This window comes from Rhamphochromis sp. 'chilingali', assembly GCF_963969265.1.
Source record: "Rhamphochromis sp. 'chilingali' genome assembly, chromosome: 3".
Lineage (NCBI taxonomy): Eukaryota > Metazoa > Chordata > Actinopteri > Cichliformes > Cichlidae > Rhamphochromis > Rhamphochromis sp. 'chilingali'.
In genome coordinates this window covers 20998819-21018293 of record NC_137931.1, presented here as the reverse complement: position 1 = coordinate 21018293, position 19475 = coordinate 20998819, and the positions used below count along the sequence as shown (strand labels likewise).

The window sequence follows — 19475 nt, the reverse complement described above, 5'->3', positions numbered from 1 at the left end:
TTTAAAAATAGTTACGCAAAACGGAGCGTGCTGCTCTGACCGGCTTTAAAGGGTTAACAATGACTTTAAAAAAATAATATAAAATAGTGTGCAACACCACTGAAGTTTTTTTTTTTTTTTTTTTTACTTCTCTTTTCAACCAACAGCAGTCACTCTCCTCTCCAAATAACTTCTGCTTAGCTTTCCGAGCTTCCCTCGGGTCCTCTTAATCAGCGGTCTCCAACCTTTTTTGCACCACGGACCGGTTTATGCCCGACAATATTTTCACGGACCGGCCTTTAAGGTGTCGCGGATAAATGAGGGAGGGGCTAATAATCGGCTCAGTCATTTTTAATGATCGTTGAAAGCCCAGATCGTAATCGTGATTAAAATTCGATTAATTGAGCAGCCCTAACGGAAAGTAAGATCAAAAACCAAAGGAGTGCTGTGTGGTTCATCAGGTGTGTTCCAAAAGCAAAGTGAAGGGATGGCAAGACAGAGAAATACTGCAGCAGAGAAGACCTGCAGAAAAATAGAAATCGGATGGCTTCATTTAAGCAGTAATGAATACCGTCAAGTGAGAACCAGAAATGGTGGAGGAACAAGACATGCAACTGTGGAAAAAACTACAACTGTAGCTAAGATTTTGGAAATGGGAAAGGACCTGTTTTTTCCAGATGGGTACTCGCCAAAAGGGAGAGTTGAAGACTTTGTCATTGATATCTGTGATTTTTAAAAAAATCCGATTGCTTTAGATGACACTGTTGGCAAACTTTATGAACAAACCAAATTGAAGCTCCTGAGATTTTACATTTGCACGAAAGATGAAACACTGTTAACAGTTCAGTCCTCATCTGAAGAGGATTTTTCTGTCAGCATAACTGAAGAAGATTCACCGGTGACATTACTTGGATTTGACAGTGAGACAGATGATTTTGTCCCAGATCTACTTGAACATGGGGATTCATCTGACAGTGACACTGGCAAACAGGTTTGTTAAAATAAGAAAGTTATTATTAAAAATAATGATCACTTTAAAGTTACTGTATTTTGTTGTGTTTAGTAGTGCTCGGTGGTAACATGCGACATTTTCTAATTTTGTTGTACTATTGTACTAGGTTTGACTGTGCAACTGCAATAAAGAGTTGTCTTATTCAAGTGCTTTATGTACATCTACGAATATTTGCACTTCTGAAGGATGAAATTATTCCAGGAATTTGTTGTTGACTTGTGTGGTAAGGTACATTTAATACATCTGTGAAAGACTTACAGCTTTGTATTCATTAACATGTACAAAATGACTGGCTGCTGAAAAAATAATTGAATTATTTTCGTTTGTGTCTTGTGTTTGTTTTCTGGTTCACAGATTCACAATTTCCAGATGGAACCCAATCCAAAAAAACTGAAATCACTCTGTGAGGCAGTGACAACACAAAGTCCAGGAAAATCCCATCATATGCATTCAACCCCAACAGACATTAAAAACACTGTCGTGGGACAGCGGCAGCAGACTGACTCAAGTGATCATGATTTCCCTGACCACTGCTCTGAAATTATTGATCTGACCAGTATAGTTCCTAACAAATCCTTCAAACTAGAGTCCTGGGCCAAACTTCCAGAAGATTTGGAATGTCGTTTTCCACACATAGACGAAGCGGATACGGTTGTATGGAATCCTGAAGAGGATCTTGTCAGAGCAGATGGTGATGACACAGTCGTGATAACCCTGAATTATGTCAACAGTGAGGATCTCAGACAGGTAAGACCATGGACAGTTGTGGTTGATATGGTTCAAGTGTGACAAAATATGGAAATTTATTAATAATCAAATTCAGTAACTTGCATAGTTCTGATTTTAAAAAAGCTGATCATGCATTCCTGCTTGGACAAAATTTAAGCATGTGTGTTATTTTCTGTAATATTCTTTTGGATCTTAAAAGAAATAACTTACAGTACTGTGAAAGAATTGCTCGATTTCTATTAATCAGAATTCATCTCTTGTTTGTTTAAAACTTGATTTTTTTGCAGCAGTAATACAACATTTTAAGTAGCAATAAGTACATCAAGATCTGATAAAAACCTGTGGGATTCCACTGTAATATGTCTTTTTACTCTTGTAAGTGAGACATGTAGGCTGAAAATAAAGTGGTGTATTTTTGTTCTATTTCTTAATACCTATTGACATATTTTGCAGACTTTTTAAGAACATTCATGACTTAGAATAGGCCAAGGTAGAAGATTGAAGAAGAGTCTTCTAATCTTGAAGGGTTAAGGTGTCTGTTGTCAATTAATGCAATACTTCCTTCTCAGAATGCCGACACAAATGGATTACCTATGGATGGTTTCCTGCTACCATTGTCTTCAGCTAATGGCTTGCCCACACCCCATATGCAGTCAATACAAGAGGAAGCACCCCAGATTGCACAGGTAAGATGGATCAATTCAGGCAACCATAAACACCTACCTTTACATACTGTAGAGATGCCAAAAATGTCATGCTATTTTCTGAGGATATGGCAGTTTGTGGGTCTATTTGAATTAAAAGGATATTGTCAGTTGAGAGACAATTCCAGTGTTTTACATTAACATAAGATTAAACAGGAAATTTAGTCTTGAAATCAAATTATTTACATAACACAGCAGTGAGACATTGTTTTGGTGTCACTATTGTGTTCTCTACCTATTTTGCACATAAGTGAGTCTTCTCATACATGTAAAGAACACTTGTATAATTTTCTGTGAGGCATACAAGGACATCCATCAGGCCACAATGTTAATGTTATATATAAATTGTCAGTGCAACCATGGTTTGGGAATGTACAGCCCACTAAAATTAGACAAATAAATTTCAAACTTTTTCAGAACATTGATATTGTGTAATCTGTACAATTCATTTGCATTTCTTATGGAATGTGCATGTTTTGTCTTTTACTCAGGACCATGGACTGAATTTCATCGCACAAGGTTTGCGTTTAGATTCAAGCAACCAACTTTCCCCATCAAATTCAGGAGACCCACAGAGCCCCCTACATGTATCAATTCGCAGGATAAAAGTTGTTGATGATCTTTTGGCTGTATTTATGGACAGTCGCATTCTGAATGTGACTTTAAAGATGAACTTTGTAAATGAAAATGCTGTTGATGATGCTGGGGTGTCAAGGGAGGTTTACACTGCATTTTGGGAGCAATTTTTGGAACAGTGTGAAGGTGAAAATGAACGAGTTCCAAGGCTGAGGCCAGACTTTAGTGAGGCTGAATGGCAAGCAGTTGGGCAGATATGGGTGAAAGGCTTACTAGACCATGGTGTCTTTCCAGTGAGGCTGTCAAGGGCTTTCATTTTAGCCTGCATCCACGGAATGGACTCAGTTGATGTAGACATTCTGATTGCATCGTTTCTCAACTATCTGCCTCCTGTTGAGAGATCAGCTGTTGAGAAGGCTCTCCAAGGCACAATGGATGAAAATGATGAAGAGGACCTGCTTGACCTTTTTACAAGGATGGGTTCCCACTTCCTACCACCTAAGAACAACATGCAGCCTGCCATTGAAACAATGGCTCATAAGGCCATTCTCCAAGAGCCAAAGTATATAATGGATTGCTTCTCCACACCCATGGCACATCTGCAGCTGAAACTGGCAGACAAGGAAAGTGTGTTATCTCTGTATGAGACAAAGAAGGCCACAGGCAAAAGACTAGTGCAGCTATTTGAAGCAACAAAAATCATGCTGTCTCACGGAGAACAAACAACGTTTAACCATCTTCAGCGTTATGTTAAAAACGCTGATGAAACCAAAGCTGAAAAAATCCTGCGCTTCTGCACAGGATCTTCTGTGATATGTGTTGACAAAATTTTGGTGTGTTTTAATGCTGAAACTGGGCTCAACAGAAGGCCTGTTGCTCACACCTGTGGAGCTACCCTTGAAGTGCCATGCACTTACAGTTCTTATCCTGAATTTCGCACAGAGTTCGACAATGTCCTTTCCAGCAATTACTTTGAAATGGACATCATTTGAACTTGATGAGTGTACTAATGGTTAGAGCTGTAATTTTTATTTGTATGATTATCCTTGAGTTCATAAATTCTGTCTTGTTTCATTTTGTCATTGAAGCATTTGATATATTCAGCCGTATAACAAGCAGTCACAAATTTAATTTTCTGATGGTTTAGTTGTATGTTAGGTCAGATTTCACAAGGACTCTTTATTGTTTAAAATTCTTTGAAAATGACCACATCTTTAACTTCTGTTGAAAACAAGGTTTGTGTTTAGCGTTAGAGGGACAGATCACATCAAAATTTGCTGTACACATTGTCATTATTTTCTTTTACTCCAGCCATCAGCCAGAATAAAGGCTCGCTTTTGTTTTAAGTTGATTGTCCTCTCTCTCTCCTTGTCTGCTTTTGGGTACGTTCTCTCAACACACCTGCATACCCCGCAGTGACACACATTGGCTTGCTGTTTATCCATCTAGAATGTTTTGTCGTGAGTTGCCTAGTTTTGGGAGATATTAGCTGTAGAGATCTCTTCCTTGTTGAAAAACAACATGAAGCTACATAAGGTCTACATAAGGACTTTGCTACTAAGCATTAAGTACCATGTGAAACAAGAGAGGGGTAGGCTTGTACAGTCAATATCTCGAAAATTGGGCAACTCACACTAAAACAATGTGGATTAAGGAATACTACAGCTAGCAAACAGAAAAATTTGTAAATTTGATTTTAGGGTGAAAAGTCCATTAATATTAGTAAAGAATGTCACTATGGTTGCGAAAGAAGTTATTGAAAGTTAATGATAAGACCCTGTTTACAAATTCTTAAAGCTGATGTGGCCTATAAACATCATCTTGTAACAATAAGTCCTATTTTCCCTTGATTAGCTTCCAAAATGTTTACTAGTTGTTTTGTTAAAAATCATATTGCCATCACAAGTTTTTTTTTTTTTGAAAGGACTTTGCCATAATGTGACATACAGATGATTCACAATTCTTTATACTGTCTTATATAATTACAAATTAACAAGCAATGATAATCAGATTTAACAGTTTCTAGGATAAACAAGATTGTAGGCCAGGATTTCTAATTAGATTAAATAGTATATATGGTTAATTATAAAGTATTGCTACATTTTTGACAGATTATGCACTTCTGTCTACCTTTCTCTGAAATTAAAGTGCCTGGGAACACAGGCAGTCAATACACAGATGTTGTCGATATGCTTTTGTCATTTGCAATTTTTTAGTTGTCTGTACTACATAGTCCAAAAATAATTAGAAATTGATTAGATTTCAGTTTATTTGTCCGGTAGTTCAACAACACATCATCCTTTCAGAAGTGGTGAGTTTTGCAAAAATAGCATTCGAATGAAATTGCTGTTCATCAACAGAACAGGTGGGTGCAAAGAATTTGTTATTCAGCTGATAAAATAAGCTTCAGATAAATTCAGTGACAAAAAAAGAATGTTTATATCTATTAGAAATTCTAAGAGTTCAAAAGGTCTCTATTTAGTTCTTTATTTTTTCAGTTTTGTTTAACCAACATTAAAAAACTAAAGCTCTTCTGGAATCAGAATAAATAGTTAAAAAAAAAAAAGAAGCAAAAATGACATGAAATAACTATATTTTTAGCCAGAGAAACTGGAGTTCAGAAAAATGCCAAGGTGCCCCCTCTCAGATCATGATGCCCCTTAGTACCATTTCATGTAGCCTGCCAATGTGACAGTTGGCGTTATAATATATATAAAGCAGCAAGGCATAATATCATATCTCTTCGATTTTAAACAGTATTCTAGCCAATATCAACAACTAAACATTCCCATCATTAACAAATACAGATGGTGTAAATAAAAACCAACTCACCATTTAAAAATTATTACAAAATACTCAACATAAACCACCATTATCTGATTAAACACTGTACATTAAAACTCCTAACACATTAAATTAAGATGTGTCTTATGTTTTGATCCATGTATCAAGCCAAATACACAGTTAAAGTAATTCGAAGTAATACACATAGACATGGAACTTGATAACATTTGACAGAACATTACAGTGTTTTTGTGCTAAAGAACACTCAGAATATCATTAACAGGCAGAGACTCCCCTTTATACTTTAGTTCACTGACCCTCCTGGAACACAACAATAAATATTTCTATATAAGATATTCTCATAAATGACTGTGTACTAGAAAGCTTACAGTTTACAGTCTGTTTAACATCCAGAAGTTAGCTTTCGCACATATCACAGGTCAATTTTGAGTAATGTTCTCTGCTGCAGTGTATGCAATTTACACTAATGCCATGATGTTCTCTCTTAAATGCATGTACAAGTTCACAGCCTGATATGAGTCTGTTGGTGGAGTCAGATGGGACTCAGTCATGATGATATTGCACAGTTCATATCACATGGTTTGGTCAGTCGAAAAACACACTCAGTTTTACACATTTCAACATGTTCTTCTTCAGTGGGGCAAAGGAAGTCTCTTGTCCCGTAGAGCTCAGGTAATGTATACATTACATTAGGTCGACCACTGGGGATATTGATGTTTGCTGATGGCCTGATGGAGTGTGTATTCCAAACCTGTGCAGTGTCATCCAGCTCATCCTGTTAAAAAGAATACAGAAATTTAAGAAATGCGATCGCATGTACGTATATACATATACGCAAATCACGATGAGACAACTCACTCACTGAGAGGAAGGTTTATTAGATTTATGCAATTTATTATTTTTAAACAATCATGTGCATTTTTGTAATCATGTACTTTACCTAATGTCATCTGTACAAGTGTTTCACACACTAACTACGGTTACTGTTATGCTGTGATATCTTACATTAGTACTATTAGTCTTATTACTACCTGCTTGGCTCATCTACTCACCTCATAATAATCAATTTGTTTTATGTCACTGATCATTGTATTTTGTATTTGTAAGTTATTTTGATATCCCAATCGAAATAATTCCAAATTGTAAATAGTTAATATTATAGATAAGAAAATTTCATATGCCATGTCAACATAAACAACATAGATGTTACTGTAGTCTTGGTTGTTGAGCTCTTCCTTAAGGCGGCCGATTGCTTAAACCTAAATTATAGTATTTACACAATTTTTGATTTCATTTACTCCCTGCTCCTCTCACCCGCTTCTCCCTGTCTTGTCTCTTTCTTCCTGCAAGTCTCTCCATTCCCTAAACCTGGTACAGGGCCCTATTTCAGGAAGTGAAAAACGATACTCAGGGTTGAGTAACCCCGAACTGTCCAACTCGGAATATTCGGTTTCAGAAAGGCTGATAACAATTAGTTCAATCAACGCGGAGTTGCTTTAACCCCAAGTTAAGCACGCGCACGAGGATACATAAAGCCCTTATTAGTGGAGCACAGATTAAGCGAGTCACCATGGAGACGGAGGGAAAGAAGGCGCGGTCAATGTATTTTACAGCGCTTGAGGCCGAAATTCTGATGGCAGCATATGCCGATAACATGCAAATTTTGCAGAAAAAAAGTAACACAGCCTCAGCTGCAAAAGAAAGGGAGCATGCATGGCAAAAAATAGCCGACAGAGTCAATGCGTGAGTGTTAATTTAAACATTGATCTAGGGATTTCCACCCATTTAACACGTTATTTATTATATTTTATTTTTTATTTTATACATTTTATTTTGTGACATGATGTGAGCGCAGGTGCAACCCAACAGGTCCCAAACGTTCCTGGCAGCAAGTAAAAATGAAATATAAAAATATAGTCCAAACAGGTAAGGTGTAATTGTATTATGAGCCATAGTGCTTGGTCTGTTTGTCCTATGTAAATCAATTGCAGTTAGAGGCTACATTAATTGTCTTTCTGTAAGCACTTATTAAAATTATCTGAGCACATTACAAGTACATATTTGCTTACTCTGTATGCTCAAATGTGACCCGTTATGGCCACTAGAAAAAAAGCGGAGGCCCGAAAAAAAAGATGGGGGTCCTCCACCACCACCACCACACAGAGGCTGAGCAGTTGGCTTCCACATTTGTGATAATGGGAACACCACAAACGAGTACAGGAGACGTTTCACTTCCTCAGTTTCCTTTATCTCTCACTCACACACGCATGCATCCAGGCACGCAACAAAACATATTTTCATCAAGGACTCCAGTCACCCCAGCCATAAACTGTTCAGACTGCTTCCATCAGGAAGGAGGTTCTGCAGCATCCGGTCCCGTACCAGCAGACTGAGAGACAGCTTTTTCCATCAGGCCATCAGACTGCTGAACACGTCATAGACACCTCAGCTTCACTACTGGAACTTCAACGTTATGCACTCCACACTGTATATAAATGCCACTTGTTTTGCACATATTCAACTCTGTATATTTTATATATTTTATTATTATTATTATTATTATTATTATTATTATTTTATTTTTTTTATTATTATTATTTTTTTTACTATTTAATTTGTAAAAATGTGTATACACACACACACACACACACGCGTAGGAAAATATTTAGTATACACATCCAGAAATGCATACACTATTATATATTGTACATATATTTATTAGTTTCAGGTTGGCCATTCTTGTATTTTGCTCGTTTGTGTTGTTGTGTTTGCACATCTCTGTTGCTTGTGGGGCTCGCACACAAGAATTTCACTCGCATGTGCTGTGCCAGTGTGCCTGCACATGTGATGTGACAATAAAAAGTGATTTGATTTGATTTGATTTTATTAACTCACCTGGATGAGTCCCATGCAACAAAACTGAAGGAGGTTTTTGTCCAGAAACCCACCATCAAAGTACCCGTTGTCTCTGATGTCTGCAAATAAGGATAACCAGAACTCCAGACACTGGCTGCGAAGAAAACGCCACCAGTATTCAATCCTTTGATTGGCGGTACTTGCTCCCTCCAAGTAACTCTCAGGGGTGTCGTTAGGAGCCACGGGCACAAGGAAACGCTGAAAGCCTCTAACATGGCCATTTTCAGTTCCAAGATCGCCCCTCACAACTCTAGGGCAGCCCTTTAAACGCTGCACCGCTTCTATGTAATACCCCCCGATCATTTTCGGATTACTATTTGTTGTGTATGCATTAAGCCAGATTATTTTTCTCGAGAAACCGTCAATACTACCATTGATACAGATGCCATATGGCTTCAGTTTGTCGTAGGAGTCCATGTGCCAGATGAAATTCGGCCCTTTTGAAAAATAGTTCCTCCGCCTGAAACGTCTTGCTTGCCTCAGTGCGACGCCTCGGGGATCCAGCTCCTTCAAAACCAAGCGCACATCCTCTTTCCTCACGCGTAGTCCATGTTCCCTGCATTTAGCGTACATCCATCGGTATCCGTGAAGCTGCCCAGAGTACTGCAATTGGTTGTCTATAAATTCAACCAAGACGGCCAGGTCAGAGTACGCTTTGTGGCGAGTGTGTCCCCTTGCGCTAAGAACTCTCTTCAGATGTCTTTCGCTTATATGAAAACTGTGTCTAATGCAAAGCACAGTTTTAATGTCTTTATAGTTTAGTCCAAGCTCAAAGTAAAAATCTATGAATCGCTCAAATGGGTGTGTGTCCTCCATCGCTGTGGTTGTTTCTAAGGTTTCAGTGCTGATTTGGAGGTCTATGGTACAGACTTTTGCGAGATCTCGCAATACTTTTGCGAGATCTCGCAAAAGTCCGTCTTAATTTTTTTTTTTCTCCCTAATTTTTTTTTTTTCCTCCGTAATTTTTTTTTCTCCCATGTCCCCTGGGGGGCTCCGTAGAATCCCAATTGGTATGTAAGTGTAACTTAAGGATTGCCTGTGTGCAAGGGTGTTTTCCAAATACTTGGGAACAATCCCTTGGAGATCAACAAATTGACCATTTCTTACAACTGGATTTACAAAAGTGTCTCTCAGATCTTTGATTGTTACTGTGTCCATAACAAAAACATCCCTGAGCAATGACGACTACTGAGTTTACAAATTAATAGTTAAAAGATTCATTCACTTTTACCGAACTATGTATTAATTTTCAATTTATCTTAATTTCATACGATTTTTATATTGACAATAATTCCCTGTCATCTTATTTTACTGATTTTAGTTACCCTCTGCTTTTGTTACAGAAATAAGGAAATCATCCTCGGGCTTTCATAATTCCCTAGTAACCTCCTAAGAAGTGCAATTTCAACTGCACGTGTCGGTGTTTTTACATCATAATTGTGTAAAATTACAGAAAGTTTAGTTAGACTGTCCTGTAATTAGGGATGGGTACCGGTATCGGTTCTGACATAAACGGTAGTAACCAGACCGAAAAGCACATTTCGGTGCTTTATTTTTCCTGAGCTGTGATACACTTTAGATTCTAGCCAATCATTTTACGTTTCCGAGGAGAGTACGTACGTTCTTTTAGAGCAGAGCTACAGATTAAAAACGCCCAGGGCGAAGCGGTCAAAAGTCTGGCTGTACTTCACAGCAAAAGATGCAAACTCAGCAGCCTGCAACAAGTGCTTTAAGCTGATACTGTGATACTGTCAAAGGAGGTAACACCTCAAATCTGATGAAACACCTGGCGACGCATAGCGTTTTTTTTAAAAGCCGAGAAATGCGCCGTATTTGATAGCTTGCTGCGAGACCTCACACCGAGCACATCTACTGCGGGTGTGGTGCCTGTTATCGGACCCGGAGTTAGCAACATCCCCCAAAAACCCGAAGAGGAGAGTCCTGGCCCCTAGCCCTGCCAGTGTAGCAGAAATGATGACGGATGATGATGGCAGCAGCAGCCGTTCTTCTCTGCGTGAGTAGCTTAATGTTGTTCGTGTGTAATTTACATTGAGTAGGCTCACCACTAGGGCTGGGCGATATATCGAGTTTTTAAAAAATATCGATATATTTTTATACGAGATATAAGGTGTGACAATATCCTTTATATCGATATAGTCTATGTTACGTTATAATTATCCGGTTGTTCAATGATGACGCGACGAATCCTACTTCCGGGTCTAAAGTAGTCTGCGTTTAATATGGCTTTTGTGTTGTTAACATGTTTAATGTTATGTATTTTCTTCGATTTGATCTCAAAAAGCTCCTAAAACAGTCAGTGATCCCTGTTGACCTCCCTCAGCTTTTATTACCGCTAATCATTTATTTAAGCTCAGTTTTTAAAACCTTAGGATGTATACCGCCCAGCCCATGCAGCAGTATATGAATGACTAACCTCGTATTCTCTCAGTTGTTCTCCTGGCTGAAGTTTGGTCCTGTTACAGCATCCTGCCATGCGATTACATTTGTTCCTGACCACCGAGAACACTCACGTTAACTTTTATCGAGTGGAAAAAAAGTTAGCTTGTTTATATTATGCTAACATAGCTGTGTTGCTAGCGGTCATTATCATTATATACCAGCTAGCCAAACTTCAGTAGCCCTACAAACGTCACTGCTGTTTAGTTTTCTGTCTTCATTTATGCTGGAAGTGATAGCAGAGCTGTACGTTTTAATTTGTTTCCAAAACCCCGCAGTCAGGACATGCTATATTGTATTTAGATAGAAGCTAGCGAGCTAACTTCCTGCTAACTTCTAACTCCGTTAAATGTCATAAATTCCGTTTTCATGGATGCCTGGATGTTAAACTCAATTGTTACACCTGGTAGAGCAGAACGCTGATCATTTTATTAAAGATGAAGACTTTAGACAGTTTTTCAACTCTCAGTAATGCCACAGTGATCGTTTGATATATGGACCTGCAGCGGAGTTTAGACCCAGACACGGCTAGTGACGTCAGACTGAACAATCGGATACTTGTGGAGCCGCAAGTTTGCCTCTCTTTCGTCCACTTTTGTCTTTACGCAACGTTACTCGGCCTCGCCCCTCCTCCCCCATCGCTTCACCTGCAGGAAGCGACAAGATGGACACGGCAAATCTCCGTTAACGAGTTACTGCACATCGCCGTGCGTGGGGCTGGACGCCGTAAACGTGTTAGCTAGCTAACCACGCTAACGAGCTAACCACGCTAACGCCATGCAGCCCAGAGGCGCTGCACAGCCTAAAATCCTTGCATTTTCTCAAAAGTTGACAGCGCGCCTTATGTATGAATTCTGTTTGTGCTTGATGGCCGCGAACCGATTTTATGTGGAACACAGCGCTCAGCAATCTGTCAAAAATGTTTTAGTACAACTTTGGTAAGCTATGGTGCTGCACCGCTTGATGGATTGTCAGAGCATTACGGCTACCGAGGAGCCTTTGCGGAGTGATACGTACTGTGCTTCAACGTAATATTACCCTACTGTGTATAAGGACTATAAATGGCACCTGTTAAGAGACGTGGTTACAAGAGGATTTCAAACTCAATGCTGTCAGTCACACAGTAGAAGTTGGGAACAGAGCAGCTGTGAAATCTGTCTTTGTTACTATGCTCAGCGTCTTTTAGTTTACATTTTGACTGCACAATTGTGAGCTTTTTGTTATGCACAAAAACAACATTGTTTTCTTTTATTTATGGAGCATTATTATTTAATAAATGCTCATAATTTATTTTTGAGTAAATCTTATGTACATCTATGCTCTATGTTAATAAAAGTGCCTGTGTGACATCTGGGACACAGCTTTGACTAAGAACTCTCTTTTTGTTCTTACTTTATGGCTTTTAAAAAAAATATCGAGATATATATCTTATATCGCCGTCCAGGTAAAAAATATCGAGATATGAATTTTGGGTCATATCGCCCAGCCCTACTCACCATGTTATTAAATTAATGCATGTAAGGTGAACTAGCAAACACCGTCGTAGTTACATGCGGCCTTCACCCTGGCCAAAAATGCTAAAATGACCAAAGAAAAAGTGGAAAACGGTTAAACATGAGAGGTTTTTGGACAAAGTTTGTGTTTTTTCCATTGTTTAAGCACTGCTTCCAGCCAAGAGTGATACCATATATGCCCTCTAGCTGCAGAAAAGGCTAACATTGTTATCTTTTTACAAAAAAACAGCTGAACATGAGAGGTTTTTGGACCAATTTTGTGTTCTCCATTCTTTAAGCACCGGTTTGAGCACCGGCACTGTTTCAAAAGTACCGGTTTGGCACCGGTATCGGATAAAACCTAAACGATACCCATCCCTACCTGTAATTATAAAATATATTTTTGTTGACTGATATTTTTTTTACTGAAATTTTTATTGTAGACAGGAACATTTGTTGTTTAATACTTTATCTAATTTGGTCTAGTATGAATGGCTGTGGAAGAGGTATTTATTAGCAGGAAAAGCTGTAAAATTTATTTTAAAAAATACAGTTAAAAGTCCAAAACTTTATACCTTCCTTCATATTCTCCAAAGCTGGAGTCCTTGTCAAGCCAATATTTCCCCTATTTCCTCCACATTTGCCTTTATTTTTTGGCGTCAATGTAAAGAAATTTGCTCTTGGTATCTCATCGGTTTAAATAAAGGTTGCATTGACTCACTACACAATCTTGTGGTCCAAAGTGGTATTACATCAAAGTGCAGCCTAGTCCTAATCTTACTTCTGTTGATGTCTCTAAACATAATAAAAGACACTTTAGACATAAATCAGTCTTTTCTTTTCTTTTGACTGATTAATGTCATTTTGGGAAGTTACACAAAGCGTGCTTTTACAGAGTTTGCAAATTACAAGCACAACATACAGTTTAAGGCCCACAAATGAGAGACAATTGAAGTTTTGATATCATTGTTTTTATTTTTATTGTACAAAAATACATTTTTCTCTTCGAGCAGCTTCTCAGTATGTGCGATGTGCAAAGAACACAAGTTGTCAGGTATTCAAGTACTTCTTACTCATTGGATTTGGAGGTAGGCCTTCATATTTCAAAACACAGTTATGAGGTAGTGTGCAACAGCTCCCAGTCATAGTTTAGTGCTGGAACAATAAAAATTGATGGATCCAGCTGATTGAGAAGGATTAAATACACTCCAATTTAGAGCAAAAGGAAGCCTATCGCACAGTGTTTTTACAGTGATGAGGAAACCGTGTAACAATGCAAAAGTAAACATTTACGCAAAGAACTTTATCTTGAAATCAGGCCAAAAACATAACTTCTGACGCACATACAGTTACCAGGAAGTTTCCAACTGGACCTTCAAATTAAGAACACACTGCTTATTTCAGGAAACCATTTTAATGCTAAATGTCCTTCAGTATCTAAGTGTATCCAGATTAACTGGAATTGACCTCCCAATTTTGTGAAATCATGCAAAGCACGCTGAAAATAACTCAACCGATCCTTCACTAAGTTCCCATAGAACTAAACGACACTCTTGTGTTTAATGGGATATTTTATCCCACAAAGGAAGTACTTTGTCCTGGAAAGATGGCAGCAAAACAAACTGCAGAGTCTGACTTTAGTCCACATTCATAATTCTTTTCAGTGCCAAAAAAAAAAAAAAGAAGCTTGGCATCACAAAGCTTCTAGGCCAAAGCTGGTATTACTGATGTCAAACACCATCAGTCAGTCACCGGTGCTGATGGCAGCTTGTTGACGAAACAAACACATTCTTGTACGCTCATCCAATTCAGTGTTGTGGGGCGGCTGGAATCTATACCAGCTACCAGAGGTGGGATACACATCCTCATACTCAGATCATTACTATTCAGATAATCTGGTCTATTATTGTAAAATATCAAATGAATAACAGACCACTTTTCCTTTAGGAGACATGGCTTTCTCCATGTGATCTGTTAAAATGGTGGCATTTGGGAATTTGGGAAGGAACAAAAGGATTTTCCAGAGTGCTTTGCATGCTGGGATCAACTCATTATAAGGTTTTCTTGCAACATTTTCACTTTACGAAAAATATGCTCAAAAATTAACCAGGTAGACATAAGAAGAGTGGAGTAAGGAAACAGCAGTGTAATCCAGTGTGTAAATTTCAACATCTTCACTGACTGTTGTACTTCTGGGGGATTAAAGTCCTGAGATATTGACATGCAGGGTTTTTTTTTCCACATGTATATGAGCATTTTTGCAGTTCCCACTGTTCACTACTATAGGCAACACATCAGTTAATGCCCCTTTAAAGCGCAAGGTAACACTGAACTGACAGCAGCCACTAGTTTAGTTGTTTTTTTTTTAAGAGGTCAGACATAGGGTGGTGGGGTGTCCAAGGGGTAGTTTGTACTATTGGTGGGACCAAAATAGCCCCACGTCAGGTGCTACTTTACACATCGGCTCAGGTTACAGTTCAACCAAAACACAGAGGCTCCAGAAGCACATGAGCGTGAACAGAAAGTGCTTTTCAGTGTTTAAATCTGTCCTTAGTTTTCTCGTCTCGTCCAAAAATAAAGATATTTATATTCATATATGTACAAAGTCCTACATGTAAACAACACCACGGGGTGGTGGACTCCTCGCCTGTCTGGTGCCAAGAAGTTTCACACAGCAGCTGAGTGTTTCGCTCCATCTCTGAGCTGTGGAGGCAAAAACAAACACACTAACAGACTTCAGTGAAACCACCGTCACAACAACTGCATGATCCTCACCTCTAAACAGGTCAGTTAAAATGTGTGTTGTTACAGATTTTTACCTTTAAATGTAACAGCGACATAATAATCCCGATCCTGTGGCAGATTCTGCTCTGCATTTATAACCGTAAAGGGTCCGAGCCAGACTCCAACACATGCTGTAAACACTTGTGACCCACACGGATTCACAAATGTTTCATGAACAAAGAAACATTTGTGATGCTCAAATCATTAATTTAAAGTCTGCAGCTGGGTTGAGGGCTCTTGAAGGCACCACAGCCTGATTTCATTTTGTGGTGTCAGTCAGTAAGGAGACAGGTGCCACTAGCTATGTAAAGACCGTGCATCATTGGGTCTGCATTGAGCAGATCTGTGTGGTTTGAGGACCTGAGCAGACCCAAACAACAAGTGATAGCGTCTCACGGAGCCAGAGGAATCATGGATGTGGCTAAAAGCATCTGTGGTACATTCTCCCTGTCCTTTAAAATGAGATTTCAATTGTACAGTAACATCAAACGACAATGCGAAGAAACAGTGTTGACCTCCTCAAAGCATGACTATAACTATATACACCAATAAATTTAAAAACATGCAATAAAAAACATCCTAATTATAAATGTCAAAAACTTTTTTTTCATGTCTTAACTGACTGTATATAAAAGATGGACATAGCCATGTGGGCTCAATGTGAGAGTTTTTGAGCCAGCCTAAAGTGGTGTATTATGAGCACTTTGGCTTGTAACCAGTGTTTATTTTGATTTATTTTAATCGACTAAATGAATATGATTATAATTGACTAAACCTAAAACTGACTATAAAGTGTAAATATTTGTCACATCAAATGCAAATTTTGTTTTCATGCGAAACAAAGAACATTGAAGTTGTATAACAACAACACCAGCAACCTTGGATGCTGAAAAGTTGTATTGTTTCTCTTTGGCAGATCAAATGTGCCATCTAACCTTACTGCACGAGGAAATTCATTGTGATTGGATCACTTCCAACCTCATCCCGCCTTTTTACACAATTGTTCTGATTGGGTCTCACCTTTCCAGAATGTTTTTATCTCATTTTTCTTTGTTGATAAATGTGTCAATACATTTCATTATAATTTTTGTCCTCGTGCATGACTTATTAGTTCTCCTCACCTCTTCTTCCTGTTAAAAGGGAGTTTTTCCTTCCCACTGTCACCAACTGCTTGCTCAATCTTCTGATTTCTGGGGTTTTCTCTGTACTATTGTAGGGTTGCTACCTTACATTGTAAAGCACCTTGAGGCAGCTGTTTTTATGATTTGGTGCTATATAAATAAAATTGAATTATTTAGTCATCTTGTCATAACAAAAGGTGAAAAGTATGACAAATTATTATTTGGCAAACTTAACAGTGGTTGTAACCAGACTGTGTCCATAAATTTTTCTTCTTCTTTACTTTATTCCCTCGTGGCTGACTCTCATGCTTCTGTGTTGCCACCATATTGTTACGTCCCCTAATTCATGTTCATGGAGGCAGGATGTGCCCACAATTAAAATGATCACAGTTCTGAGTATTTGCAGGCAGTTTGCTTTGGGTTTATTACAGAAGAATCTGACCACCCCCTAACTGTTTCTTGCCCCCCTCCTTATGTCCACATGCCACCCCACCCCCAGAAATCCGAGAAACGTCCCTGGCACTAATCGACTCTATGGGTGTGAGAAGCCACTCACCAGCTTCCTCTGGTTGCTGAGGCAGAAGGTGCAGATGGGCCGCAGGGAGGGTGCGTTGAGGGCGGCGGGGCCGTGCAGGATGCTCTGGTAGCGCAGGCAGGGCTGTCCGTCCAGGCAGTCCTCCCCCAGCAGCAGCACGTTGGCCAGGTGGGAGATGTAGTTGGAGGCCAGGCGCAGTGTCTCGATCTTGGAGAGTTTCCTGTCGGCGGGCTCGGTGGGGATGAGCGTGCGGAGCGCCGTGAAGGCCGTGTTCACGCTGTGCGTCCTGTCCCGCTCCCGCGCGTTGGCCGCCTGCCTCTGTTTGCTCACGCCGGGCAGACGCGAGTCTCCTCCGCTGCTCCTCCTCCGTCTCCTTCTTCGTTTCGGGGCTCCCTCCTCCTGGACCACCTGCCCCGGCTCCCTGCGCGGCGTGCAGCCGCCGTCGGAGCTGTTGCTGGCGCTGTCCAGGTCCTCCAGGTCTGAGGTGAAGCAGTCTGGCTGCACGGTGCACTCGCTGCCGGTGGACTTCATCCTGGCTCTGCTGCAGCGTGACTGGAGCTGCTCGGCCGTGCGGGCGGCTCGCTGAACACCACTTTATCCTGAGGGTGAAAATAGCTCTGGGGGTCGAGCAGCTGCCGCCGATCCGGTGACTTAGGGGGCCGGCACGCCATTTGTAATGACTGACGGCTGCTTTCTGGATCGCCAGCCCGCCACGGAGAAGAGAAGACAGGTGGAACGTAAAGGGAGTGGAGGAGGGGGGCACCTGTTGTGGTCTGGAGGATATGGGTTTAAATTAGGCTCCACCGAGGTGGGGCTCCCCTCAAGGCCAATAGGCCATATTCCATATTTGATTCAGACTGAAGCTTCTGTCCACCGATATCTGTTTACACTTTAATGGAAAATAAAAACAAAGCAACAATTCTGCAAATCATTTTCAGCAGCTTTCTCGTCATTTCTTCAAGTCGTCTTCAGGAATAGTTCTCCAGGCTTCTTGAAGGACATTCAAAGCTCTTCTTTGTTTCTGCCTTTTGTTCTGTTCTCTGTCAACATGATCCCACACTGCTTCAATAATGTTGAGGTCCGGGCTCTGGGAAGGCCGATCCATGACTGATAGTGCTCCGCTGTGTGTTTTTCTGTCCAGGGATGATTTTACTGCATTGGCAGTGTGTTTGGGATCATTGTCATGATGAAAAATGAAGCTGTTGCCAATCAGATGGTCTTCCATGGTGGTTTAAAATCTGATGGGACTTTTCTGTGTTCTGTAATTCATGAATTTTAACAAGATCTCCAACACCACTGACTGAAATGCAGCTCAAACCATGACTGTGTTTTACTGATGGCTGTAGACACTGTTGTAGCTCTCCTGACCTCTTCTGTACATGCTGATGATGATTTGGACCAAAAGTATTTGGTGCATTCATCACTCCATCAGACCTGTTGCCACTGATTTTAAGTCCAGTTCTTGCGTGATAGTTTTTCAAGCTTGCTGCTTCTTCTTTTGTCCAGTTTCCTCAATTTCTTTAAGGACACACTGCACACCATGATGAGATATGCCAGGTTTTCAGCTCATAGCTCTTTGGGAATCACTTTGTTGGTGCAAAAATACTATTTTATGTCAATCTGTCTTATCTTTGTCATTTTCATAGAATTGTCTAAAGAAATAAAAACAAGTTATGTGTTTTTATGAGGCTGTTAGTAACAAGGTGCCTAAAGAAACACATTAAATGTGGTTCTGCCTCTTTTACAGATTTGATCCACTATGGAGCGTTTTCTCTTCCTTCCTTCTTTTTCATGGATGAATTATCAATGTTAATATTTACTGAAAGGAAACCATTTCACAGTGATTCAGTCTGGACCTCTTTGACTTTGAACTTTACTGTGTGTGTGTGTGTGTATTCACTGGCAGCTCTCCTGGCTTGGCTGTCGGCTCCGAGCTTCACTGAGTGAACAGTCCAGGTGTTTTCCTCCCTGTCCGTCCCGTCCCTTCCCGCTGTCTGTGCCCACCACGATGGACACACACACACACACCTCCTCCTCCACCTTGCCGAGTGCCATCTTTGGCGGTGGATATAAATATCTGTGAACACACTTGTGTGTGTGTGTGTTGCTGAAAAACCTCTCAGCCTATCACTTTCATTCAGATTAGACTTGAAAGGGGAAGTGAGTTTGGGCTTATTGATGAAATTTAATCTTAACATAAACATTTAAATTTCTCAGATTTTTTTGTTTTTGTTTTAAATAATCTTGATATATTTGTATTGTTGTCACCAGAGGGCAGTTAACTCCCAATCATCATTTCCACTCTTTTTGGGGGGGGTTTTGGAGAGCGCAAATAACCTCCACAGATATGTGTGAGGCCCTGTT

The 19475-nt window shown here is 39.8% G+C and overlaps 2 protein-coding genes across 5 annotated transcripts; one reads left to right on the top strand and one right to left on the bottom strand.

The window, feature by feature from the left end:
• The first annotated feature begins 799 nt into the window (after positions 1–799).
• On the top strand, positions 800–4346 carry LOC308393483 (uncharacterized protein). The gene is made up of 4 exons (XM_080877278.1): positions 800–970; positions 1346–1738; positions 2290–2406; positions 2916–4346. The coding sequence occupies exons 2-4, from the start codon at positions 1361–1363 to the stop codon at positions 3990–3992; spliced, it is 1572 nt and encodes a 523-aa protein (XP_080733404.1). The 5' UTR covers positions 800–970; positions 1346–1360; the 3' UTR covers positions 3993–4346.
• A 945-nt stretch (positions 4347–5291) lies between these two features.
• On the bottom strand, positions 5292–19091 carry LOC308394057 (transcription factor 15). 4 transcript variants are annotated; one of them, XM_080878201.1, is made up of 2 exons: positions 17133–19091; positions 5292–6580 (listed from the first exon to the last, which is right to left on the bottom strand). In XM_080878201.1, exons 1-2 carry the CDS (start codon positions 17640–17642, stop codon positions 6353–6355), a joined length of 738 nt encoding a protein of 245 aa, XP_080734327.1. In that variant the 5' UTR covers positions 17643–19091; the 3' UTR covers positions 5292–6352. The 4 variants fall into 4 exon arrangements, 3 of the variants coding, with proteins under 3 accessions (XP_080734327.1, XP_080734328.1, XP_080734329.1); XR_013971088.1 differs by lacking the exon at positions 17133–19091 and adding an exon at positions 8701–13130 and having other exon boundaries at positions 6443–6580; XM_080878202.1 differs by lacking the exon at positions 5292–6580 and adding an exon at positions 13432–15397 and having other exon boundaries at positions 17133–19081.
• Positions 19092–19475: the final 384 nt, after the last annotated feature.

Coding starts and splice junctions, on each gene's coding strand:
- LOC308393483 (XM_080877278.1), top strand. CDS start 1,361: ATGGAACCCAATCCAAAAAAACTGAAATCACTCTGTGAGGCAGTGACA. Junction 1,739..2,289: donor ACAGTGAGGATCTCAGACAG/GTAAGACCATGG, acceptor CTTCCTTCTCAG/AATGCCGACACAAATGGATT. Junction 2,407..2,915: donor AAGCACCCCAGATTGCACAG/GTAAGATGGATC, acceptor TCTTTTACTCAG/GACCATGGACTGAATTTCAT.
- LOC308394057 (XM_080878201.1), bottom strand. CDS start 17,642: ATGAAGTCCACCGGCAGCGAGTGCACCGTGCAGCCAGACTGCTTCACC. Junction 6,581..17,132: donor TCAGCAACCAGAGGAAGCTG/GTGAGTGGCTTC, acceptor TCTTTTTAACAG/GATGAGCTGGATGACACTGC.